The sequence below is a fragment of the Elephas maximus genome, chromosome 2 (genome assembly GCF_024166365.1).
Source record: "Elephas maximus indicus isolate mEleMax1 chromosome 2, mEleMax1 primary haplotype, whole genome shotgun sequence".
Lineage (NCBI taxonomy): Eukaryota > Metazoa > Chordata > Mammalia > Proboscidea > Elephantidae > Elephas > Elephas maximus.
The window spans coordinates 12,658,997-12,686,659 of NC_064820.1; the positions used below are offsets into that span (position 1 = coordinate 12,658,997).

At 50.4% G+C, this 27,663-nt stretch overlaps 1 protein-coding gene across 1 annotated transcript; it reads right to left on the reverse strand.

Annotated features, from left to right (window-relative positions):
- On the reverse strand, positions 1-27,663 carry ZDHHC11 (zinc finger DHHC-type containing 11). The gene is made up of 8 exons (XM_049859063.1): positions 27,631-27,663; positions 27,279-27,491; positions 21,737-21,912; positions 19,852-19,953; positions 12,662-12,786; positions 10,897-11,052; positions 338-390; positions 1-129 (listed from the first exon to the last, which is right to left on the reverse strand). The coding sequence occupies exons 1-8, from the start codon at positions 27,661-27,663 to the stop codon at positions 1-3; spliced, it is 987 nt and encodes a 328-aa protein (XP_049715020.1).

Here is a 27,663-nt window from a genome sequence, read left to right on the forward strand (position 1 = left end):
TTAAATGAAGAATGAAGAACTCAGCACAAGCACTGAACGGAATAAGAAATTGACAGAGGCCAGGGAGCGAGGAGGAATAAGTGCAGAGGGCACCATCAGCTCACGCAGCATGTCCACCGTCTTGGACTCCTTTAGGGGATTGGCAGACAGGGAGCATGTGAAAGCAGCTTTACAGAACTCCCAGCAAGAGACAGAGCACCTGGTAACCAGCGTTACAAGCTTTCCCACCCCCCGTTCTCCCCCCCCCCCCCCCCCGCTGCTGTATCTCCGAGCTTCCTGGCTGGCTGTGGTGGGTCGGCCAGCTGGGAACTGCAGCGTCCGTGCCGTTTGGATTCACCGCAACCACGTCGGAGATCGATCGGAGATCGGTGGACAGGGAGTACGGGAAAACTGCTTCACAAAAGTCCCAGCAGGAGACAGAGCACCCAGTAAAGAGCGATAAACGTTTTTCCGAGCCCCCCCTCCCCCCGCCTTCTCCTCTCCCGCTTGGACCTCCTTTACTTCCCTCCAGCCGCAGTCTCTTGGCTGGGAGGCAATGCTTTGGCCTCAGGCTGCTTGGATTCGCCCTGCCCATGCTGGACTGGCTCCTGAGCTGGTATTGCTCCTTTTGGGTACTTTGGGTTTCGTCTGTGCCTCCTACCACTTTCCCCTCCTTTCTCTGGAACACCTGTCTCTATGTGCCATCTTTGCTTCTTCTTGAAAGGCTATGAAGCCATGCTCAACTGGGGAACCACTCCCCTGGCCTGTGACACTATGCTGGTGGGATCCCTGGGGCTTTTTTTTTGCCTTGTTTTGCTTTGTTCTGTTTTGTTTGTTTGTTTTCTTTTTCTTTTTGAAGCTTGGGCGCCACTTCTAGCCAGGCTGAATTGCATGGCTTGGGAGTCACTCCCTCAATCTGCACAGCTGCTTAGGTGGGATCCCTGGGTGCATTCCTTTTTTTCTTTTTTCTTTTCTCTCTCTTTTTCCCTTTCTGTCCTTCATTTCTCAGTTCTTGTCTCTCTGCACTTCTTTTTTGTCTCCTGAATACCTGGCACTGTGTGACATCTATGCGCTCTCTAACCAGGCTGTACTGTGTAGCCTGAGAGCTACTTCCCTGGTCTTAGCAGCCCCACCAGTGGGACTATGGGACTCCCGGGGGCTTTTCTTTTCCAAATTTTTACCTATTTTTTTTCTTCCTTTTTCCCTTTCTGCTTTTCTCCATTTCTCAGTTTCTCATCTCTCCACTCCAAAAGCAAGCCCCCTTAGTGCTTTTTTCTTTTTTTTTTTTTTTTTTTGCCTGTTTGTTTTTGGCTCCTGTTTCTGTCTCCTCTCTCTCCGATTTCCCATACCCCTATTAGCTCCACACATCACAACATCCCCCCTCTTTCCTGCCTACATGCACTGTGCACTGAACATCACACCCCTGAGCCGCACAGGCACAGGCTACTGGAACCTGCCCAGCACTGACTCATGGCCTGCCATGTCAGCCTTGGTACGTGCCACAAATGACCCATCCCAGCCCCTTCCCTTCAGCTGGACCTACCCTGCTTCACCATAGCTGATTTACTGGCCCTGCCCATTGGACAAGAAAGTGAAAGGTATCATGACTACAGATGAGCAAACAACAAAGAACACAAAACCTGCCTGCTCAGGCTTAACTAAATAAAACAAAAAAGAAGGGCAAAACAAACAAATCTACAATCAAGAAACAAAGAAAATAACTACTGAATGTCCCAAAGACAGTAGACAACATCAAAACATATTAAAAAAAAAAACAGGATAAGATGGTTCCAGTAGGTGTCGAAAATAAAACACCAGATGACTTTCCAGTTGAAGAAAAGGGACTAGAACTACGTGACAGGGAATTCAAATCTCTAGCACTCAGAGCAATCCAAGAGTTGAAGCAAAAAGCAGACAAATATGAGGAAAAAATAGACAAATTTATGGAAAAGACATACAAATTCATGGAAAATACAGGCAAAAAAAAATGGAACAATTCAGGAAAGTAATACAGGAACAAAATGCCAAAATAAATTCACAACTAGAAATCATAGAAAAACAACAATTAGAAATCCAAAAGATAAACAACAAGGTTTCAGAAATGGACAGTGTCGTAGAAGGTCTGAGGAGCAGGTTTGAAACAGTGGAAGACAGAATCAGTGAAATTGAAGACAAACACTTGGATACAACACTGTTTGAGAAAAAGATCAGAAAAGATAACTAAGAAAAATGAAGAGACCCTGAGAATTACATGGGATACAATCAAAAGTAAAAATTTGCCAGTAGTTGAAGTTCCAGAACAGAGAGAGAAAACAGAAAACACAGAGAGGATCATTGAACAATTGCTGACAGAAAACTTCCCTAATATCATGAATGATAAAAAGCTGACCATCCAAGAAACTCAATGAACCCCATAAAGGACAGACCTCAAAAGAAAAACATCAAGGTATGTCATAATTACATTCGCCAAAACCAAAGACAAAAAAAAAAAAAATCTTGTGAGCAGCTCGAGAAAAACAAAACGTCAAACATAGAGGAGAAACAATAAAACTAAGCTCTGATTATCTGGCAGAAATCATGCAGTCAAGAAGGTAATGGGATGACATGTATAAAACCTTGATAGAAAAAGATTGCCAACCAAGAATAATATATCCTGCAAAACTTTTGTTCAAATACGATGGTGAAATTAGGACATTTCTGGATAAACAGAAATTAAGAGAATATGTAAAAACCAAACCAAACTTACAAGAATTATTAAAGGGAGTCCTTCTGTCTGAGAACAAACAACATCAGACCACAGCCTGAATCTAGGACACAAGATTGTACCAGCCAGATACCAACCCAGGAAATGAACTCTCAAGGACTATCCAAAACCAAAAGAATTGCAACAGGGAACCAGAGAGGTTAATCTATAAATGACAACAACATCAGAACAATAAAAGGGAATAAACGGTATAGGTATAGAACTTTCTAATGGAGAGGAAGGCAAAGTGATATCAAGTAATAATAGACTGGTTCAAACCTAGGAAGATAAGGGTAAATTTCAAGGTAACCACAAAGAAAGTTAACAAACCTACTCATCAAAATAAAGAAGGAAAACATAAAGTCTCAATAAAAACAAAATCTACAAAAACAAAAGAAATCCTCAAACAAAATGAACTCAGCACAGGTGAGTAAGAGGTACAAAGAAAATGTTAGCACCAAAAAAAAAAAAAAAAAAAAAAAAAAAGCACTACAAAATGACAGCAATAAACTCACCCTATCAGTAATTACACCAAATGTAAATGGCCTAAATGCACCCATAAAGAGACACAGAGTGACAGAATGGATTAAAAAAAATAGGATCCATCAATATGCTCTCTACAAGAGACACACCTTAGAAACAAAGACATAAATTTAAAAATCAAAGGATGGGAAAAAAATATATCAAGTGAATAACTACCAAAAAAGAGCAGGAGTGGCAATACTAATCTCAGATAAGATAGAATAAAACAAAATCCACAATAAAAGACAAAGGGCACTATATAATGATTAAAGGGACGATCCATCATGAAGACTTAACCATAATAAACATCTATGCACCCAGTGACAGAGCTCCAAAATACATAAAACAAACTCCAACAACACTGAAAACAGAAATTGACAATTCCACAATAATAGTAGATTTCAACACACCCCTCTCGGCAAAGGACAGAACATCTAGAAAGAAACTCAGCAATGATACAGAACAGTTAAAGAGTACAATCAGCCAACTTGACCTCGTAGACATATATAGAACACTCCACCCAACAGTTGCAAAGTACACATTCTTTTTCAACACACGTGGAATGTTCTCCAAAATAGACCATATCTTAGGCCACAGAGCAACCCTCAACAAAATTCAAAACATTGAGATAATACAAAGTATCTTCTCTGATCACAATGCCATCAAAGTAGAAATTAACAACACGAAGAGTAAGGAAAAAAAAAATCAATTACATGAAAACTGAATAACACCCTGCTTAAAAACCACTGGGTAATAGAAGAAATCAAAGATGGAATCAAAAAGTTCTCAGAATCAAACGAGAATGAAAACACATCATACCAAAACCTTTTGGACACAGCAAAGGCAGTCCTCAGAGGTCAATTTATAGCACTAGGTGCACACATCAAAAAAGAAAAAAGGGACAAAACCAAAACATTTGTTACAGAACTTGAACAAACAGAAACAGAACAACAAAAGAAGTCCACAGCTACCAGAAGAAAGGAAATAATAAAGATCAGAGCAGAAATAAATGAAATCGAAAAACAATAGAAATAATCAACAAAACCAAGAGTCGTTTCTTTGAAAGGATCAACAAAATTGACAAATCACTGGCCATACTGACAAAAGAAAAACAGGAGACAATGCAAATAGCCCAAATAAGAAATGAAATGGGGGACATTACAGCAGACCTAATGAAATAAAAAGGATCATAATGAGGTATTATGAAAAATTATACTTCAACAAATTTGAAAACATAGAGAAAATGGACAAATTTCTAGAAACACACTACCTACCAAAACTAACACAAAATGACTTGAAAATCTGAACAGACCCATAACAAGAAAAGAGATTGAAAAGGTAATAAAGAAAACTCCCAACAAAAAAAAGCCCTGGCCCAGATGGTTTCACTAGAGAATTCCAACAAAAAAAAGCCCTGGCCCAGATGGCTTCACTAGAGAATTCTACCAAACATTCAGAGACGAGCTTACACCAGTACTACTCAAACTATTTCAGAAAATAGAAAAGTAAGCAATACTACCAAATTCATTCTATGAAGCCAGCATAACCCTGATACCAAAACCAGGCAAAGACACCACAAAAAAGAGAAAATCACAGACCAATATCTCTCATGAATATAGATGCAAAAATTCTCAACAAAATTCTAGCCAATAAAATTCAGCATCATATCAAAAAAATAACACACCATGACCAAGTAGGATTCATACCAGGTATGTAAGGATGGCACTGGGTTTAGATATATAAGGATGGTTCAACATTAGAAAAATCAATCAATGTAATCCACCACATAAATAAAAGGAAAGAAAAAAAATCACATGATCATCTCAATCGATACAGAAAGGGCATTTGACAAAGTCCAGCACCCATTCCTGATAAAAACTCTCAATAAAATAGATACAGAAGGGAAATTTCTCAACATAATAAAGGGCATCTATGCAAAACCAATGGCCAACATCATTCTCAATGGGAGAGACTGAAAACATTCCCCTTGATAACAGGAACAAGACAAGGATGCCCTTTATCACCACTCCTATTTAACATCGTGTTGGAAATCTTAGCTAGAGCAATAAGCCAAGAAACAGAAACAAAGGGCATCCAAACTGGTAATGAAGAAGTTAAACTGTCCCTATTTGCAGATGATATGATACTAAGAAAATCTAAAGACTCCGTGAGAGAACTCCTGGAACAAATAGAAAGATTCAGCAGAGTAGCAAGATATAAGGCAAACATACAAAAATCAGTTGGATTCCTATATACCAGTAAAGAGAATGATGAAAAGGAAATCAGGAAAACAATACCATTTAACAGCCCCTAAAAATTTAAAATACTTGGGAATAAATCTAACCAGTGATGTAAAAAACCTATACAAAGAAAACTACAAAAAGCTACTGCAAGAAACCAAAATCGATCTGCATTAATGGAAAAACATACCATGCTCATGGATAGGTAGACTCAACTTTGTGAAAATGACAGTTCTTCCCAAAGCCATTTACAAATACAATGCAATCCAACTGCAAAAAATTGAAACAGTACCCATATCTCACACCATATACAAAAGCTAACTCAAAATGGATCAAAGACCTAAATATAAAGCCAAAAACTATGAAGTTCATAGAAGAAAATATAGCATCAACGCTAGAGGCCCTAAAACATGGCGTTACAGAATATAAATGACGACCAACAAACAGAAGCTCCAGAGGATAAGCTAGATAACTGGGATCTTTTAAAAATTAAACACTTACGCTCATCAAAAAACTTCACCAAAAGAGTTAAAAGAGAGCCTACAGATTGGGAAGAAATTTTTGGCTATTACAAATCAGACAAAGGTCTAATCTCTAAAATCTACAAGAAAATCCAACACCTCTACAAGAAAAAGACAAATAATCCAATTAAAAAATGGGCAAAGGAAATGAACAGACATTTCACCATAGAAGACATTCAAGCGGCCAACAGACACATGAGGAAATGCTCATAATCTCTAGCCATCAGAAAAACACAAAACCACAATGAGATACCATCTCATCCCAGCATTACTGGCACAAATCAATAAAACAGAAAATAACAAATGTTGGAGAGGCTGTGGGGAGATAGAAACTCTTATACACTGCTGATGGGAATGCAAAATGATACAACCATTCTGGAAGATAATATGGCGCTTCCTTAGAAAGCTAGAAATAGAAATACCATATGATCCAGCAATCCCAGTCCTAGGAAATTATCCTAGAGAAATAAGAGTTGTCACATCAATAGATCCATGTACACCGATGTTCATTGCAGCATTGTTCACAGTAGCAAAAAGATGGAAACAACCTAGATGACCGTCAACGGATGAATGGATAAACAACCTCTGGTACATACACACAATGGACTATTACGCAACGCTAAACAACAACGATGAATCTGTGAAGTATCACATAACATGGATGCATCTGGAGGACATTATGCTGAGTGAAATAAGTCAGTCTCAAAAGGACAAATATTGTATGAGGCCATGACTGTAAAAACTCACAAAAAAAGGTTTATATACAAAAACAATCTTTGATGGTTACAAGGGAGGGGAGGGGTGGGAATGGAAAAACACTTAATAGATAAGTGGTAACTTTGGTGAAGGGTAAGATAGTGCACAATGCTGGGGAAGCCAGCACAGCCTATACAAGGCAAGGCCATGGTAGCTCCATAGACACATCCAAACTCCTTGAGGGACGTAATTGCTGGACTGATGGCTCTGGGGACCATGGTCTCAGGGAACATCTAGCTCAACTGGCATAATAGAGTTTATAAAGAAAATATTCTACTTTCTACTTTGGTGAGTAGTGTCTGGGATCTTAAAAGCCTGTGAGCGGCCATCTAGGATACTCCACTGGTCTCACTCCTTCAGGTGCAAGGAAGAATGAAGAAAACTAAAGACGCAAGGGAAAGATTAGTCCAAAGGACTAACGGGCCACATCTACCACGGCCTCCACCAGACTGAGTCCAGTACCACTAGTTGGTGCCCTGCTACCACCACTGACTGCTCTGACAGGGATCACAATAGAGGGTCCCAGGCAGAGGTGGAGAAAAATGTAGAACAAAATTCTAACTCAAAAAGAAAGACCGGACTTGCTGGCCTGACAGAGACTGAAGAAATCCCGAGAGTGTGGCCCCTGGACACCCTTTCAGCTCAGTAATGAGGCCACTCCTGAGGTTGACCCTTCAACCAAAGATTGAACAGGCCCATGGGACAAAACAAAGCTAAAGGGGCGTGCCAGCCCTGGGGCAGGGACTGGAAGGTAGGAGAGAAAAGGAAAGCTGGTAACAGGCAACCTAGCGTTGAGAAGGGAGAGTGTTGACATGTCGTGGGGTTGTTAACCAATGTCATACAACAATGTGTGTACTGTCTGATGAGAAACTAGTTTGTTCTGTAAACCTTCATCTAAAGTTCAACTAAAAAAGAAAAAACTGAACAGCTGCTACAGAGTCAACTCATGTGTGTCGGCATAGATCTGTGTTCCACAAGGTCTTCAGTGGCTGATATCTTAGAAGTAAACTGCCAGGCCTTTCTTCTGAAGTCCTTCAGTGGACTCAAACCTCCAGTCTTTTGGTTAGCAGTCAAGAGCATTAACCATTTGTAACACCCCAAAACCAAAGCCATGGAGTCCATTCTAACTCATAGCAACCCCATAGGACAGAGTAGAACTGCCCCAGAGAGTTTCTGAGGAGTGACTGGTGGATTCGAACTGCTGACCTTGTGGTTAGCAGCCAAGCTTTGTACCACCCAGGGGCTTCAAAAGGCTTCATAGGGTGAAGGAAATGTCACCCTCTCCTATTCAACAGCACAGATTAAAGGCTGGCCACACAGAGCCATTGTACCACACACCACACAATTACCAGTTCTCTTCAGCTGTGTTTGGTTAATGGATAATCTGTCAATTAAGTTTTCCATTTTTTATTGCAAGAATATCTATTTGGTGCTTTTGAAATTCACCTGTTCTTTTTTCATAATGTCCTGTTCCTGCCTACTAAATTCTATTCCTTAATCTCTTTGAACATTTCAAACTTACTAATTAAAAAAAAAAAAAAAATTCTGTTGTTTTATTTCTGCAGGTCTTAGAATGTGAGTCCAGCTTCTTTCTGGACCTGCTGATATATTTCGATGTTTCTTTTCTTACTGTGCTTTGTTCTTTTGGCCCATGAGATGATTTTCAGCAAAGGCTGTTTTCCATGAGAGTTCCAGGTTAAGGAGGGATCTCTCGGAGCAGTTTTGTTCTTACCCTGAGTTTGCCCAGCTCCAAACCGTTTTCTGTGTTAGTTTTATGCTGTGACGATGCAAATTCAGTCCCACACTGCGTAACCCAGGCTTGCAAACTTGGTTTTTTTGGTGCATGGCCAGCTCTGTGCTGCTCCCTGGGCAGTGGGCGGATGTCTTCCAGTGCCTGCTCTGCAGATGGGGCAGTTCCTCATGGCTACTTGCAATGAGTTTGTTTCTAGCCCCTACCACTGTGGTCTGAGGCCCAGCTTCAAGGGTTGATTTATGCCTGGAGCTGGCTGACCAGAGCCTGGAATGCCCTCTCTTGAGTCACAGTCAAATTAAACTCACTTCTGTTTCCTTTTACAGGGCTTTGAGAGGACTTCTGGGCTGGGGAACCAGGTTTGAGGACTTTCCCAGCTCTCAGTTCTTTGTAAGCCACCCAGACCTCTCCTTGCAGAACTGGAACAGTAGTGGAATTGCACTGCTGGCTTAGACTCAGCTGTTTCCCTGGCCCTCAAGAAGCAGGTGAAGTTCTGCCTGACCCATTGTGGTCTCTGACAGTTAAGCACTCCAGTCTGAAATGCACATGAGGACTGAAGTGGCCAAGAGCATCTTCTTTGGATTCCCCATCATCTGTTCACATGTACCCTTTCTTAAATGCACCCTTGGATTCCACACATCTCTGCTGACTGCTCCACATGAAAGAGGATTCAGGGTGACACAGAGGAAGTGCATGGACATGAGACCTGGATACCAACATGCGATAGACAGATGGATAGACAGGTAGGTAGGTAGGTTGGTTGGTAGGTAGGTAGGTAGTTGTTGTTAGGTGCCACCGAGTCTGTTCCAAGACTCATAGCAATCCTATGTACAACAGAAGGAAACATAGTCCAGTCCTGCGCCATCATCATGATCATTGTTATGCTTGAGCCCATTGCTGTAGCCACCGTGTCAATCCATCTCATTGAAGGTTTTCTTCTTTTTCGCTGACCCTCTACTTTACCAAGCATGATGTCCTTCTCCAGGGACTGATCCCTCCTGATAACATGTCCCAAGTATATGAGACAGAGTCTAGCTATACTTGCTTCTAAGGAGCATTCTGGCTGTAATTCTTCCAAGACAGATTTGTTCATTCTTTTGGCAGTCCATGGCATATTCCACATTTATCTGCCAACACCATAATTCAAAGGTGCCAATTCTTCTTTGATCTTTCTTACTCATTGTTCACCTTAAACATGCATAGGAGGCAATTGAAAACACCATGGCTTGGATCAGAAACACCTTAGTCCTTAAAGTAACATCTTTGCTTTTGAACACTTTAAATAGGTCTTTGGCAGCAGATTTGCCCAGTGCAATGCGTCTTCTGATTTCTTGACTGCTGCTTCCATGGGCGTTGATTGTGGATCCAAGTAAAATGAAATCCTTGCAACTTCTATAGCTATGCCACCAGTATTTCAAATACCAGCACCGTCACCTGTGGTGAACAGGTTTCAGTGGAGCTTTCAGAGTAAGACAGGCTAGGAAGAAGGACCCGACAGTCTACTTCTGAAAAAACTGGGCCAGTGAAAACCTTATGAATAGCAGTGGAACATTGTCTGGTATGGTGCTAGAAGATGAGCCCCTTAGGTTGCAAGGCACTCAAAATACCCCTGGGGAACAAACAACAAGAGGATAAAAGGTTAAAGAGAGGATATGGAGGTTTGCTTAGAAGCCCCCGACCCTCATAGTAACAACACTCTCCCTTCCTTCTTTCTCAGGCAGGCCCACATTTGCCCATGCTCTCGGGCAAAAGGAAGATTGGCCTTGTGTCTTCCGATCTCCCCCTGGGTTTGACTTTGCTAATCTGGACATACAGAGTAGAAAATGGTTAAAATAAAAGAGTTCATTGTCAACTTGAACTCTGTTAAGACAGGAAGGAAATAAAATTCTAGCAAACTCTCCATGGATAAGTTTAAAGAACAGAAAACTCTCTTCAGAAGGGAGGAGGCTGTTTGCTGAATGTGGAGTGTCCACGTGCCTTGCTCCTGCACACGGTATGTGAAACCTCATCTCCACTTCCCTCTGCATTTTGAAAGGGGGTGCTCTGATCCAGTGGCAAGGACAGTGTGAGCAGGGCCCCAGGGACTCAGTGGGAAAAGGCTGCATTTGGGGTCATAGCAAATTTCTTCACACTTGCAAGTCCAACAAGCTTCCCAAAGCAACAGTCGTCAGTCCTGTGCCCCTTCCTCCCATCCCCAAGGGGCTGTGAACACAAGCAGTTATCACGGGCATCTTCTTGCCAAGTCATGCTGCACCAGAATGGTGCCCAGCCCCCGGGCTGGTGGTGGGTGCAGTGGGATCGAGGGACCCAAGAGCCTGCCTGCCCCAGGGCAGTGTAAACAGGAGAGGGTGGGGGCTCGTAGGGGGGTGGGGATGGGGTACTTACAGAGATAAAGGTGGAACAGGAGCAGGTGTCCCAGCATCAGGAGGCTGACGAGGTCCAGCACTAGCATGGCTGCCCCAATGATCAGAAGCACTGGGGCCTTCGTCCTGACAGGGAAGAAGGGGAGGAAGAGCAGCCAGGTATTCTCGTCCGTGATCTCTGTCAGAGACAGGGAGAGACCCACGTGGGTGGGTGTCCAGCATGGCCAGAGGCTCTCATGAGGCGGGCGCCCACAGACCAAGCATGAGGGAGCCCAGGCCCAGGTGTGCGCCCTGCTGTACCTGTATGTTCTCAGGGCCCTGCGAATTGCAGGGGAGATTCACTGTTTTGGTTCCCACCTTGGAGGTCTGAAAGCTGCAGCTCAGAGATGCTGGCCTGCTGGCCCAGGTCAGAGAGCTACCTGAGTAACAGACCAGAGCCGGCTAACAGAAAGTTGCCAGACCTGGGAACCTGAGCACTGCATCCATGTCTGTCCCAGGTTCTCCCTGCAACTTCTGGATCCGCCCCCTCCCCCAGGCTCAGCCCATCACCCTCCAACTCTCCCCACAGGCATTCTATAACTGAAAGAGATGTGTGTGTGGGTGGAATCAATGTAAACAGGGGAGTGGCCAGGGAGTGGGTGGGGAGTGCATGGGGAGTGGGTGGGGAGTGGGCCGTGAGTGTGCTGGGAGTGGGTGGGGAGTGGGTGTGGAGTGGGTTGGGAGTGGGATAGGAGTGGTTGGGGAGTGGGCGCGGAGTGGGTGGGGAGTGGATGGGGAGTGGGTGGGGAGTGGGCTGTGAGTGTGCTGGGAGTGGGTGGGGAGTGGGTGGGGAGTGGGTGGGGAGTGGGCTGTGAGTGTGCTGGGAATGGATGGGGCGTGGATGGTGAGTGGGTTGGGAGTGGGTGGAGAGTTGGTGTGGAGTAGACAGGCACTGGATGGAGAGTGGGTGGGGAGTGGGATGAGAGTGGTTAGGGAGTGGGTGGGGAGCAGGCGAGGAGTGGGCTGGGAGTGGCCTGGGATTGGATGGGGAATGGGTGGGGAGTGGGCTGGGAGTGGGTTAGAAGTAGGGGGATGGGGGGGAGTGGGTAGGGAGTGGGATGAGAGTGGGATCAGAGTCGGTGGGGAGTGGGTGGTTAGTGGGATAGGAGTGGGTTGGAGGTGGGTGGGGAGTGTGATGAGAGTGGGTTGGGAGTGGGTGGGAAGTGGATGGGCAGTGCATTTGGGAAGTGGGCAGAAAGTTTATGAGGATTGGAGTAGATGGGGAGTGGAGCGAATGGGGAGTTGATGGGAGGTGGGCTGGGAGTGGATGGGAAGTGGGCATACACATCCTGACAAGTTGGGGGTGAGTGAGTGGGTGAGGCGTGGGTGGGAAGTGGAGAGAGAGTGGATGGGGAGTGAATGGGAGGTGGACAGAGAGTGGGCTGGTAATGAACCCCACTTTCAAATGCAGACACACTTTGACAACCCGGCCTCAGAGCAGGCACGGCCAGCACCCCCACCCTCCCAGCTGAGCCACCTCCTGGACACTAGGGAAGCTGCTGGGATAAAGTTCGGACACTGTTGCCCTTGGCCCAGGGGGAGCCTGCTGGGGCCACTGGAGCAGACCCCAGGGTGTCTCTTTGGCCATGCCTGCTCCACTCTCTGGTGGGAGGACAATGGGCTGCTCAGGCTGCTCAGCTCTGCACTAGAGATGCAATCCCCAGACAGGTAGCTGTACAGTATGTCTCTTAACCCGAACACAGGGATTATCGGAGGAGAAGCAATGCCAGAGCAGGGCCACAGCGTACTTTCAAAGTGGGGGTCGGTACGGAGCTCCTCCTGGTCCATGATGTACTGGATTAAGATGTACAGGAGCACCACCACCAGGCAGAAGAGGCCTGCCACCGCCGAGGCCACAGAGCTGAAAAAACACCTGCACGAGAGCCAGAGAAAGAGCTCTAAGACACAGCAAACTCGAGGGTAAACCCAGTTACAAATCTAACTGACAAAACATGCACACCCCAGAGCCCTGAGCTGAGCTAAGGTAAACCCCAGTGCCATGGACTCGATTCTGACTCATAGCGACCCTATAGGACAAAGTAGAACTGCCCCATAGAGTTTCCAAGGAGCGCCTGACGGATATGAACTGCTGACCCTTTGGTTAGCAGCCGTAGCACTTAACCACTACGCCACCAGGGTCTCCCTACCTGAGCTAAGGTGGAGGCCATAAAATGGGGCATGGCCCTATGCCAGAAGGCCGGTTAGAAGACAGGCTGTCCTGCCACCTCCACTGGCTTCCTCTCAGGGCCCCTTTCCATCTCCATCTATGCCATGCTTCCTTCTTTCTCTTGTTTCCTATTTTTCAGTCATTTCTTAAGTACATGTCTGACTTGTGATTATCACAGATTATTATGAGTTGGAATCGACTCGACAGCACTGGGTGGGTTTTATACCTAGAATGGTTAAATTGCTTTACGATCTATAAAATCCATCTGACACACGTGATCTCATTGGATCCCCGCACGAGGCTGTGAGGAGGGTAGAGCCTCACCTTACTCGCAGGGAAACTGTGGCTCAGAGAGGTGTTTGACCTGCCGGAGCTGACTCACCCCATAGAGAACTGCTAGGCTGGGGCTTCTGATCCCGAAGCTACATCTGCCCACCTGTGTTTTGTATGGACCAGGCTGCTCCCCAGTCACAAAGGCGTACCCTCAGTCACACCCATATTCTACAGCCAGAAATGACTCCTTCTGGACTCTTTCCTGGAATAAAGAGCTCATGAACATAATTTGTGTGTGAACACATGGGGGGAGGACTCCATGGTACTGTCCTGTCCTCAGGGCACAGCAGCCAGGGAAGGGAAGGCTGCTTCCTCCTGATCAGTGCCTAGGAGGGTGTACAGACATAGAGTCGTTGAGTTTGGCACCCAAGGGGAGGCCTAGGCCCAAGGGACTCTCTGTGGGAGGCCTGACCACCTCTGTGCCTGCTGACCTGACACCCTCTGAAGGTTCACCCATAAATTTGTGCAGAAATGGATGTCACACGCTTTACATATAGAATAAAATCACTCCGATAGGCTTGTCTGTACTCAAAGGATATAGAGAACAATCCATTCAAAAAAATTAGGGGCAGCAATTCTTGGAATATTATAATACTTTCTGAAACCTGCTCTTGAAGGTCCAGCTGCTAAAGCAAAAGGAAGAAATGATGAAGTAAAACAGCTGAACAGAAGATTTCAAAGGGCAGCTTGAGAAGACAAAGTAAAGTACTATGATGACATGTGCACGGAGCTGGAGATAGCAAACCAAAAGGGAAGAACATGCTCTGCATTTCCCAAGCTAAAAGAACTGAAGAAAAAATTCAAGCCTTGAGTTGCAATAGTGAAGGACTCCACGGGGAAAATACTAAACGATGCAGGAAGCATCAAACGAAGATGGAAGGAATATACAGAGTCATTATACCAAAAAGAATTGGTCAACCTTTCAACCATTTCAAGAGGTGGCATATGATCGGGAACTGATGGTACTGAAGGAAGAAGTCCAAGCCACTCTGAAGGCATTGGTGAAAAACAAGGCTCCAGGAATTGATGGAATATCAATTGAGATGTTTCAACAAACGAAATGGATGCAGCACTGGAAGTGCTCACTCATCTATGCCAAGAAATCTGGAAAACAGCTACCTGGCCAACCAACTGGAAGAGATCCATATTTATGCCTATTCCCAAGAAAGGTAATCCAACCGAACACAGAAATTATCAAACAATATCATTATCACCCAAGCAAAATTTTCCTGAAGATCATTCAAAAGTGACTGCAGCAGTATATCAACAGGGAACTGCCAGAAATTCAGGCCAGATTCAAAAGAGGATGTGGAACCAGGGATATCATTGCTGATGTCAGATGGATCCTGGCTGAAAGCAGAGAATACCAGAAGGATGTTTACCTGTGTTTTATTGACTATGCAAAAGCACTCTACTGTGTGGATCATAACAAATTATGGATAACGTTGAGAAGAATGGGAATTCCAGAACACTTAATTGTGCTCATGAGGAACCTTTACATAGATCAAGAGGCAGTTGTTTGGACAGAACAAGGGGATACTGATTGGTTTAAAGTCAGGAAAGGTGTGCGCCAGGGTTGTATTCTTTCACCATACCTATTCAATCTGTATGCTGAGCAAATAATCCAAGAAGCTGGGCTATACGAAGAAGAACAGGGCATAAAGATTGGAGGAAGACTCATCAACAGCCTGTGATACGCAGATGACACAACCCTGCTTGCCGAAAAGGAAGAGAACTTGAAGCACTTACTGATGAAGATCAAAAACCACAGCCTTCGGTATGGATTACATCTCAACATAAAGAAAACAAAAATCCTCACAATTGGACCAATAAGCCACATCATGATAAAGGAAAAAAGACTGAAGTTGTCAAGGATTTCATTTTACTTGGATCCACAATCAACACCCATAAAACATTAGTCAAAAAATCAAAAGAAGCACTGCACTGAGTAAATCTGCTGCAAAGGACCTCTTTAAAGTGTTGAAGAGCAAAGATGTCACCTTGAAGACTAAGGTGCACCTGACCCAAGCCATGGTATTTTCAATGGCATCATATGCATGCAGAAGGTGGACACTGAATAAGGAAGACTGAAGAATTGATGCCTTTGAATTCTGGTGTTGGTGAATATACCAAGGACCACCAAAAGAACAGACAAATCTGCCTTGGAAGAAGTACAATCAGAACGCTCCTTAGAAGCAAGGATGGCGAAACTGCACTTTACATACTTTGGACATGTTGTCAGGAGGGGTCAGTCCCTGGAGAAGGACATTATGCTTGGTAGAGGGTCATCGGAAAAGAGGAAGGCCCTCAACGACATAGACTGACACAGTGGCGGCAGAAAGGGGCTCAAGCATAACAACGATTGTGAGCTTGGCGCAGGACCAGTGTTTCGTTCTGTGGTACATAGGGTCGCTATGAGTCAGAATGGACTCAACGGCACCTAACAACAACAAACTGTAGGTGTTCTGCTAAGGGTCAGATGGATTCTGGACACAGTCCTAGACCCTCAGGAAGAAGGGAGTGTGTGGAGGCCACTGTGTCCTGGTCCCCATCTGGGATCCTCACTGGGGAGTCTCTTCTGGAGAATCCTGCTACCTCAGCCCCCTGCTCAAGCGGTGGCTGAGGATGGGACTATGGAGGACGGCTCTGTGGAGGTCAGCTCTGTAGAAGTTGGCTCTGTGGAGGATAGCTCTGTGGAGGTCCCTTTTGTGGAGGACAGCTCTGTGAAGGACGGCTCTGCGGAGGATGGGGCTATGGAGGACGGCTCTGTGGAGGAAGGCTCAGTGGAGGACAGCTCTGTGGAGGACAGCTCCATAGAGGCCAGGGCTGGAGAGGAAGGCTCTGTGGAGGATGGCTATGTGGAGCACAGCTCTGTGGAGGACAGCTCTGTGGAGGACAGCTCTGTAGAGGCCAGGTCTGTGGAGGACGGCTCTATGGTGGTTGGCTCTGTGGTGGTTGGCTCTGTGGAGGAAGGCTTTGTGGAGGATGGTTCAGCGGAGTGCGGCTCTGTGGAGGATGGCTCTGTGACCTCGGTGTGTTCTCATGGAGCTGGAGTGGGCCTCCCTGACCTCCACACTTCCATAAACTGCATCTTGGGCTCCCCCTGCATTGGACGACCCTGCAGGCCCGAATGTCCCTTTCCCAGCTGTTGTCCTGGTTCTACCATTTAGGTGCGCTCATTTGTGAAGGCCTGTTGTGAAGGCTGGGCAGGGAACTGAACATGGCCGTAGGTAGAGGCCTATGCCATGCGGTTTTCCTGGCTCTGCCATCCATGGTGGCCCAATGGTGAGGGCAAAGAGGCACCTCCTTTCCCTGCTGGGCTAGGACCATCTACAGTGCAATTTTTCCTGCAGAGGACTAAGGACCCTTTCTCCCTGTCCTTTCCGTCTGGGGCAGAAATGCCCACCTGATGCAGTGATAAACTGGGGAGTGGGGGCGAAGGGCAGGACTGGGCAAGGCCCAGCCAAGCAGAGTGGGGCTGAGCGGCCTTCCTCCAGGCAACCATCCACACCTGTCTTCTTCTTCTCCCTTCACACACCCGCGAAGGAGCATGCGGTTCCTTATCAGCGTCTGTCAGGCACCTGCGCTCACGCTAGCTTTTATGTATTCCTCAAAGTTTCGTGCAGTTTTCCTTTCTCCTCTGCACATTTGCGACTTTGCATCCTTCTTCTTTTCTCACTAGGATGGAAGCTGTGACGGTTGTGAACTGAATGTGTCCTTCCAAAAGATACGTTCAAGTTCTAACCTCTGTGTCAGCGAACGTGACCTTGTCTGGGGAACCAGGGTTTCCTTTGACGTTATCAGCTTAGTTAAATGAGGTCAAACCAGAGTAAGGTGGGTCCTAATCCTCTGTGAGTGGAGTCTTAAAAAAGGGGAGAATAAACAGGGAGACAGAGTCACACAGGAGGAGACACCATGTGAGGAAACCTCTGTAAGCCAAGGAGTGTCAAGGAACGCCCGGGGCTCCAGAAGCCGGAAGAGGGTTTTCCCCTACAGCAGAGAGAGCACCGCCCTGCCGACGCCCTGAACTCAGACTTCCAGCCTCCAGAACTGTGACAGAATACATTTTTGTCCTTTAAAGCCACCCACCTTGTGGTATTTGTGTTAAGACAACCCTAGGAGGACTAAGTTACATAGAGCTGCTGTAACACAAATACCACAAGGTGACTTTAAAGAATAAGAGTTCATTTTCTCATGGCTCAGGAGGCTGAAGTCCAAACTTAGGATGTGGCTCCAGGGAGAGAGCCTTCCTGGTTGGTAGCTCTAAGAGTCCCTTCGTGTCTGTCTTCCTGGCCTGTTCTGGTCTTTTCATAATCAGAAGTGATTAGGCTTAGGACCCACCCTACAGTGGCCTGCCCTCATTAACCTAACCAAAAACAAAACAAAACAAAACAAAAAAACCCTATTTCCAAACAGGGTCACATGCAGAGATACAAGGGCTAGAATTTCAGCACATATTTTGGGGGGAAAACAATTCACCTCCTAACAGACAGTGACCTTTCTTTCAAGCTCTCTGTTACATGTTTTGTCAACTCCTTTTGGCTGGATTCTATTCTCAAATGCCATTTTTCTCTTTTGCCTTCCCCACCTCTGAGGGGTGAGAGGACAGACACTGCCTGTGGCCCTCAGAGTGAACTGGGCAGATACCAGGCCCTCTGCTCTCACCCCTTCACTGCCAACAAGCTGGCTGTTCCATGCCACACAGGCCTCCCACACGGCCCCCCCACAACAGGTCCCTGCAAGGCCCCCCTATAGGCCTCCACAAACTCCCCCCACAGGCTTCCACACAGGCCCCCTCCACAGGCCCCCCACCAAAGGCCTCTGCACAGGCTCCTGGCACAGGCCCCCTGGACAGACCCCGCACAGGCCGGCCCTCACCCCTTTGCTCTCTCCTGGCCACCTCACATCTTCCACACAGAGAGGTGTCTGTTCCATACCCCCCTTCCATCTGTCTTTCTCTGAGGACAGGAGACCCTCTCCCTGTGCCAGGCACACACTTCTTCCTGCCACCTGGCCGTCATCAGGGGACACAGTGACGGCTCCCAGGACTCACCCTGGGGTCAAGCTGGCCTTCTTGGCTCCCACTGGAAAAGCCCAGCTCAGTCTGCTGCTGCCCTTGGCCCGCGCTGCCTCCTCTGACACCTGGGCGGGGGTGGGGGGGGGGGTGGTGGTGGTGGAGGGGCAGCTGTCTGCGCCCCTTGCCAGGCCTGGCTGAGCTTGGCCTTTCCAGGGGCTGGGCACTCACCCGCTCTCCTCATGGGCGGGGGCCACACCCACCTACCTTGCTCTCCCACAGAGCCTCCCCAAGAGGTGTCTGGTGGCTGAGGGACTGAACCTAGATGTGAGAAGCCAGCACAAGGCAGAAGTTTAAGGAGAGAGGCGCAGGCAGGAGAGATGGCGTCAAGGACCAGTGAGCAGTGAGTGAAGGCCGCGCTCAGCCCTGACCACAGGGTGCTGGGGCTCCCCGCTGCAGAGTGAGAGATTGGGTGGGGGATCGCCAGGTTCGCCACTGTGAAGTGATTGTGTTATTTCAGTGACTTGACCCTGGGTTTATTACTGCTGGAGAGGAGCACAACGCCTTCTCATGCAGAGAGAAGGAGTGTATTTACTCATAAGGTCCTCTGTGAGTCTTGTCGGCTTCTAGTCACTGCACGCATCTGGCACGTTTACTGCAGGATGGCGGGGGAGCAAATGGAATCATGTCTCTGTGGTATGTGTCGCAATACGTGGCCCTCAGGAGGCGCGTGCTCCACCACACAGGCATCTTGGCAGGCAAGGACCCCCCTCTTTGCAAGGTGGGCATGGAGTAAAGTAACAGAGAGAGCGCTGGCCACTTCTTTTGGGTTTCTTGCAGCTCTTTGATGCCCAGAGAGAGATAAGCACCATCTGGGGCCAGAACATCAGGGATCATGGTGACCCGACAGACTCTCACCCTGTCTTCAGAGAGGACTCACCTCAGCTCGATGTTCTCAGTCCAACCCTATACAACCACGGCCCCCTGCCAGGCCCTGCCTCCCCCACCTTCACTTGCTCCCACTGTCCCTGCTCTCTGACTGGCTGCTTCAACCCTCTGTTAACTGTGGTTCTAGTGAGGCCACTGGCCTCAGTATAGAGAAGGCAGGCATGCTTGTGACATTGAGCTCAACACTACACAGCTCCTATCTCATCTGTGACTCCACCAAAGAGGACACCGTGGCACATGGGACTAGGGCCGCTCCCTAATCATCCCTGACAGGAGTCAGGTGGGTTTCTTTTGCTCTTTGGGATGAACACAAAGACCATTGTCACTCAGGAGCTTGACTGGACACGTCCAGGAATGATTCCACCCGAGGCAAGTTTCAAGTCACAGGAAGGAGGCCAGCCAGGCATGAGGGCTGAGCTTCTGCCATGCTGGGGTCAGGGCCGAGGCCCCCCTCTCCCTCCAGGGCCCAGGCTCACCAGTAGTTCCTGCTGCCCACGCAGTTGTTGAGCCACTTGCAGTGGTGGTCGAAGTCGGCAACACACTTGTTGCAGGCACTGCAGTGTTTGGCTTTCGCACTCCTGGGAGGAAGGATTCGGGGAAGCAGCCTGTCAGCCACGTTAGGCCGGCTGGGATCCAGCCCAGGGTCCTGCCAGCAGGGGCTCTGCAGCCGGGCAGGGGACCTGGCCACCTCTCTCCCCATTCACGCAGCCGGGGCACAGTCAGCTCCATGTCCTCCAGGCCCAGGGTGGGCAGGGGGAACACTCTGGAGGAGACAGAGGATAATCAGGCAGCAGTGGCCATGGGGCCTGGGGTGGCTGGGCTGCCATGGTGAGGGCCCCATGAGCCTTCAGGGTCCAGAGGGGGCCAGTGAGGCTCTAGGCAGCCCTGTGCCCCAGTGGACATGAAGCTCCATGTGGCTCCAGGGACTGAGGTTGCTCGGATCCCAACCCGAACCCACTGGGCTCCCACAGCCCAAAGCAGCCTTGCTGAGCCCCACGCTTCCCAAGATACCCCAGGACATCTGGACACCCTGGGATCCAGCCAGACCACCAGCTGGTGGTTCCCTCCATCTCCTCCCCATGGGGACAGAGGATGGCTCTAGAAGCCTGAGGACAGCCCCCAACTCCTCAGCACTGGATGAAGAGGAGCAGCCTGTCGGTCACAAGAGCCCACCAGGGTGGAATGACTGTGCCTGAGGTCACTGCCTTCTCTCAGAAGGAGAACACCTCCAGAAGTACGTGGGAAATGACACCCAGCCCTCGTGGTCCAGCCCCTTAACTTCTCAGAACCTTAGTTCCTGCATCTGTAAAATGCGGATAACATAGTATCCACTTCATAGGCAGCTGTGAGGCTTTACATGGGAGAGTCCAGCAGAGTACAGGACATAGTGCCCAGCACCTGCTCCCTAAACGTCACCTCTGTCACCCCAGGGCCACTGCATGACAATCAGCTGGGCCCTGAGTCCTGCCAGAACTTCTGGACTCTTGTCTCCAGACATCTACAGGGTTGGTGCCCAGAGGCGGCCCACAGGGACTGGGAGTGTGAGGGCTGGGAGGAGCACTCACTTGGTGACCTTGCATAGGTGGCAGGACATCTGTGGTGGGGGAGGTGGGGGTGGGGGGGGACTCACACGGTGACCTCGCACAGGTGGCAGGACATCCACGGTAGGGGGGTGGGGGGGACTCACACAGTGACCTCACATAGGTGGCAAGACATCCACGGTGGGGGGGGGTTGGGCAGGGGGACTCACAGGGTGACCTCACACAGGTGACAGGACATCCGTGGTGGGAGGTGGGGGCTGGGGGGGACTCACACGGTGACCTTGCACAGGTGGCAGGACATCCACGGTAGGGGGGTGGGGGGGACTCACACAGTGACCTCACATAGGTGGCAAGACATCCACGGTGGGGGGGGGGTTGGGCAGGGGGACTCACAGGGTGACCTCACACAGGTGACAGGACATCCGTGGTGGGAGGTGGGGGCTGGGGGGGACTCACACGGTGACCTTGCACAGGTGGCAGGACATCCACGGTAGGGGGGTGGGGGGGACTCACACAGTGACCACACATAGGTGGCAGGACATCCACGGTGGGGGGGTATGGGCAGGGGGACTCACAGGGTGACCTCACACAGGTGACAGGACATCCGTGGTGGGAGGTGGGGGCTGGGGGGGACTCACACGGTGACCTTGCACAGGTGGCAGGACATCCACGGTAGGGGGGTGGGGGGGACTCACACAGTGACCTCACATAGGTGGCAAGACATCCACGGTGGGGGGGGTTGGGCAGGGGGACTCACAGGGTGACCTCACACAGGTGACAGGACATCCGTGGTGGGAGGTGGGGGCTGGGGGGGACTCACACGGTGACCTTGCACAGGTGGCAGTACTGGTTCTGAATGACATGTGCGTGCTTGGACCGGTCGAAGACGGGCACGGGCTTGTTGTAGTTCTTGATCCGCACGTTGGGTTCTGCGGGGTCGGTCGAGATGGCCACTAGGTGGACCACAAAGTGGAAGAGGAATAGCCCGCTGGTCACCTGAGGGGTGTGTCAAGGAAGCAGGGCCTCTGGACGTTGTCAGCACGGATGCAAGGGTCTGGGCCCGAAAGAGTGGCCAGCGGTGCTGCCAGCCCTGCCTGTGCTGTCCAGTGCTACCAGGCGTGTGGACACCCCCGTGACATGGATGGAGGACAGCCTTCCCCGGTCAGGAGTCCCCATGACCATCTGACTGGCACTAGGCAATGGAGGGCAAACTGTCAGCCCAGAAACAGGCTCTCGTCTTCAGGAACCTCCAGAGAGCTCGCGACCAACACGAACAGACACCCCCACGTATGACAAATGACAAAGGGCGGGTGCTGAAAATGGGGCGTTTTAAACAAAAAAACAACCAGCTCTGAGACGATCAAAGGTTGTTAAGACTTCACCTGTTTTAGTGAACACAGCGGCCCCGACAGACGTGTCCACGTCTGGCAGGTGGTGGGGTGTTGTCGGGGGTTGCTTTTCGAAGCAGCGATGTTACGGATTAAATTGTGTCCCCCCTAAAATATGTGTTTGAGTCCTAACCCCTGACCCGGTGGATGTGACTATGTTTGGAAATAGGGTTTTCTTTGTTAGGTGACTGAGGTCAAACCCGAGTAAGGTGGTTCTAAATCTAATCACTCCGGGGTTTTTAAAAGAGCACATTAGACACAGAGATCCGAACAGCGGAAGACAGATGCCATGTGAGGATGGTCCACAAACAAGGAACGAAGGGAGGCCCCGGACAACAGACACGGCCGAAAGCTGACTTTGAGTCTCAGCCTTCAGAATGGTGAGAAAACAAATGAATGCTCTTTACAACCACCCACGGCAGCATCTGTGTTACAGCAGCGCTAGGTGACTGAGACAGACAACACGCTGCCTAACCAGGTTAGGAAGAAAAGCATTTCAAAGAAAAAATAAATGGATGAAAGAAAGGACTGACACACCAGCACAATGAGGACTTTTAGGGGAATGAGTTTTAAGGACTGGGGACACCTGTGGGGACTGCCTGGTGCGGCCACGGCTCAGAAGAGTGGGGTCAACCTGGCCCCCAGCCACCAGCCCGTTCTGTGTGTTTCTCCTGGTCTGAACCTGAGGCTGTTTCCCTGGAGAGCACATTTCCTGTGTGTCCTCAGCCTGGCCATCCTCCAGTGGGGACACACTGAGTAGAGGCTTCTCCACCCTCCACCCATCCATAGCCCACCTTCCATGGCCCCACTTTGGCTCCCCACGTGGCCCCTCTGCCAGGGCCATGGGCTTCATAACCAGCAGACGCACAGATGATGGAGGGTTGGCCTCAGTCCCTGCTCTGCTGTGTCCTGATGGGGGAGGTGCCTGTCCCTGCTCTGCTGTGCCCTGATGGGGGGGGTGCCCATCCCTGCTCTGCTGTGCCCTGATGTACGAGGTGCCTATCCCTCCTCTGCTGTGCCCTGATGTAGGAGGTGCCCATCCCTGCTCTGCTGTGCCCTGCTGGGGAGGTGCCTGTCCCTGCTCTGCTGTGCCCTGATGGGGGAGGTCTGCCCATCCCTGCTCTGCTGTGCCTGCTAGAGGAGGTGCCCGTCCCTGCTCTGCTGTGCCTGCTAGGGGAGGTGCCCATCCCTGCTCTGCTGTGCCCTGCTGGGGGAGGTGTCTGTCCCTGCTCTGCTGTGCCCTGCTGGGGAGGTGCCCATCCCTGTTCTGCTGTGCCTGCTATGAGAGGTGCCCGTCCCTGCTCTGCTGTGCCTGCTAGAGGAGGTGCTCATCCCTGCTCTGCTGTGCCCTGATGGGGGAGGTGCCCGTCTCTGTTCTGCTGTGCCTGCTAGAGGAGGTGCCCTTCCCTGCTCTTCTGTGCCCTGATGGGAGAGATGCCTGTCCCTGCTCTGCTGTGCCCTGATGTAGGAGGTGCCCATCCCTGCTTTGCTGTGCCTGCTAGAGGAGATGCCCGTCCCTGCTCTGTTGTGCCCTGCTGGGGAGGTGCCCGTCCCTGCTCTGCTGTGCCTGCTAGAGGAGGTGCTCGTCCCTGCTCTGCTGTGCCCTGATGGGGGAGGTGCCCGTCTCTGCTCTGCTGTGCCTGCTAGAGGAGGTGCCCATCCCTGCTCTGCTGTGCCCTGATGGGGGAGGTGCCTGTCCCTGCTCTGCTGTGCCTGCTAGAGGAGGTGCCCGTCCCTGCTCTGCTGTGCCTGCTAGAGGAGGTGCTCGTCCCTGCTCTGCTGTGCCCTGATGGGGGAGGTGCCCGTCTCTGCTCTGCTGTGCCTGCTAGAGGAGGTGCCCATCCCTGCTCTGCTGTGCCCTGATGGGGGAGGTGCCTGTCCCTGCTCTGCTGTGCCTGCTAGAGGAGGTGTCCATCTCTGCTCTGCTGTGCCTGCTAGGGGAGGTGCCCATCCCTGCTCTGCTGTGCCCTGATGTACGAGGTGCCTATCCCTCCTCTGCTGTGCCCTGATGTAGGAGGTGCCCATCCCTGCTCTGCTGTGCCCTGCTGGGGAGGTGCCTGTCCCTGCTCTGCTGTGCCCTGATTGGGGAGGTCTGCCTGTCCCTGCTCTGCTGTGCCCTGATATAGGAGGTGCCCATCCCTGCTTTGCTGTGCCTGCTAGAGGAGGTGCCCGTCCCTGCTCTGCTGTGCCTGCTAGGGGAGGTGCCCGTCCCTGCTCTGCTGTGCCCTGCTGGGGGAGGTGTCTGTCCCTGCTCTGCTGTGCCCTGGTGGGGAGGTGCCCATCCCTGCTCTGCTGTGCCTACTAGAGGAGGTGCCCTTCCCTGCTCTTCTGTGCCCTGATGGGAGAGATGCCTGTCCCTGCTCTGCTGTGCCCTGATGTACGAGGTGCCCATCCCTGCTCTGCTGTGCCCTGCTGGGGAGGTGCCCATCCCTGCTCTGCTGTGCCTGCTAGAGGAGGTGCTCATCCCTGCTCTGCTGTGCCCTGATGGGGGAGGTGCCCGTCTCTGCTCTGCTGTGCCTGCTAGAGGAGGTGCCCGTCTCTGCTCTGCTGTGCCTGCTAGAGGAGGTGCCCGTCCCTGCTCTGCTGTGCCCTGATGGGGGAGGTGCCTGTCCCTGCTCTGCTGTGCCTGCTAGAGGAGGTGTCCGTCTCTGCTCTGCTGTGCTCTGCTGGGAGAGGTCTGCCCATCCCTGCACTGCAGTGGGGAGACTGTGTCTGTGGTTTCCGTGAATGGTTGGGGCCATTGTGGGCCCAGGGAGAGTAGGGCCTGTGAGTCTGTTCTTCTGAGACCCATCTGCTCCCCACCAAAGGCCAGACAGCACAGGGTGACACTGGACCTGACCTCATGGGGATGCCCCAACATCAGGCTGCAGCCTGTGGGTTCATCCCAACATTGGACAGAACCCGTCAGGGAATGCTCAAGCAAAAGAGGGCCTGGATTCTGCCACTGCTTTCTGCCATCTGGGCCTGGGGCAAGTGGCAATGCCCCCTCACGGATAGTCTCTGGCTGAGTGTTGCTGGCATCTGGAGCCCTGGGCAGTGTGGGCATTGTTCTGTTGGGAACAGTGACTGAACTAACAAAGCAGGACAAGTGGGATTTGAATCATGGGCACAGAGTGCCCCACAGACTTGGCCTGAGCCCCCTAGGGCTCAAAGAACTCTCAGGGGCCAGGGATCTGGAAGCAATGGCAGATTCCAGGTGCACAGCAGAAAGTACAGGTGAGCCCAGGATATCTTGTTGTGTCAGGAAGCAGGTAAGAGCTCAAAGAGTGATGCCCAAGGACCGTGGGGGCCACTCAAGGAGACCTCACAGGCCAAAGGGGGCTAGGTTACAAGACAAAAGGAGGACGACGATAACTTGGAGCCCTGGTCACCCAGTGGTTAAGCACTCAGCGGCTAATAGGAAGGTCAGTGGTTCAAACCCACCCAGTGACTCTGCAGAAGAAAGACCTGGCAATCTACTTCCATGAAGATCATAGCCTTGAAGACACTATGGCGCAGTTCTACTCTGCCATATGAGGTCGCTGTGAGTAGAAACCGACTCGGAAGCACACAACACAAACATAGTAAGTAATTAAAACCCCGGGGCTTCACGGCAACGCTCCTTTAGATGAAGAAGTCCCTGGGTGGTGCAAACGGTTAGCACACTTGGCTGCTAACCGTGAAGTTGGAGGTTGAGTCCACCCAGGGGCACCTCAGAAGAAAGGCCTGATGAGGTAGCTCCAAAAAATCAGCCACCGAAAACCGTACGGAGCACGGTTCTATCCACTCTGACACACATGGGATCGTCAGGTGTCGGAGTCAACTGGTTGGCAACTAGTCTTTGTTGTTGTCGTTACTCTTTCACAGATGATACAGATTGGCCCCTTAGTGCGAGGTCTATTGTCAGAAAGTCTGCAATCTCCTTCCCTGTCCTCGGAGCGCCTCCTCCACACGGGGCTCACAGTCCCCACCACCACACCATCAAGCAGGTTTTCTCCCTTCATCAACGGTAAGGGATCTGATTCGCTGAGACTGAGGGGCCCACATAACACGGGAAAGTGTTGGCATTTTTAACAAGGACCCAAGCCCACAAGCTGTGTCAAGAAGGAATGGATGATTGTGGCATTCCAGCTCTGTGACAGTGGGGGCATCTGGAGTGAGGGAGAGGGAGCTAGGGTCAGAGGGCAGGCCAAATCTCACCTGCAGAGTGACTCAGAGCACAGACAATGAAACAGTGAGCCCCACGGCAGCAGTGGGACATGGCGTGATCCAGGACAGATGGCTAGGAGCACTGCGGTCCAGGCAGGGACACAGTCACACCAGAGGGACATGGCTAAGCCAGAAGGACATGGCCACACCAGAGGGACAAGGCCACACCAGAAGGACACAGCCACACCAGAGGGACATGGCCAAGCCAGAAGGACATGGCCACACCAGAGGGACAAAGCCACACCAGAGGGACACAGACATATCAGAGGGACACAGACACACCAGAGGCACATAGACACACCAGAGGGACAGGGCCACACCAGAGAGACACAGACACACCAGAGGGACATGCCACACCAGCAGAACATGGACACACCAAAGGGACACAGACACACCAGAGGGACACAGCCACACCAGAAGAACACACACACACCAGAGGGACACGGCCACACCAGAGGGACACAGACACACCAGAGGGAGATGGTCACACCAGAGGGACAGGACCACATCAACAGGGACATGGTTACAGCAGGCAGGGAAATGGCTACAACTGGCAGGGACATGGCTGCACCAGAGTGACATGACCGCTCTTGGCAGTAACAAGGCCACATCAGGCAGGGATGTGGTTACAGCAGGCAGGGGCATGGCCACACCTGCAGAACCTCCCCTGGGCTGGGCAGGGAGATGTGGGCCATAGAACCAGCTCTATTAGAAGCAGCCCTCAGCACCTCCCCGTCACCTGATACCCCGGCAGGACTTTGTGAACATCCACAGAACAAAGGATACGCTGTATGCCACATACCTCCAGACCCCGGGCAGCAGGGGGATGAAGATGCCAAAGCTGGTGAAGGTCATAGCCAGGAATGTGGTCCAGGCCACCACCTGCAAGGTGTTGAGCGGCAGGGACCAGCCATTTACTCTGGACAGCAGAGGGGGCTTCTCCTTGCAGGTGCCAGCCTCCGGGGTGACCCGTCGCAGGTTCCTCCCACAGAGGTTCATCTGCAAGAGGAGGTGGGAGAGGGACGGAGAGCCATCACAGAGAGCTGTTCTCAGCCGGCACAGACCATGGAGGCCAGGCTGGGCCCCACCATGGGGGCTCTGCCCACAGCCCCCCAGCACAATCCCCCAGGTGTAGCACCTTCCCGGTCTCCCTTCTGTGCTTCCCCTTCAT

Bases quoted from the DNA above. Each gene is read 5' to 3' on its own strand.
- ZDHHC11 (XM_049859063.1), bottom strand. From the start codon at position 27,663: ATGAAGGGGAAGCACAGAAGGGAGACCGGGAAG. The intron at 21,913-27,278 runs GTATCCTTTGTT...CACACCCCTCAG, and splicing joins GGAGGTATGTGGCATACAGC to GTGACCAGCGGGCTATTCCT. The intron at 130-337 runs GTGAATCCAAAC...AATCCCCTAAAG, and splicing joins CGATCTCCGACGTGGTTGCG to GAGTCCAAGACGGTGGACAT.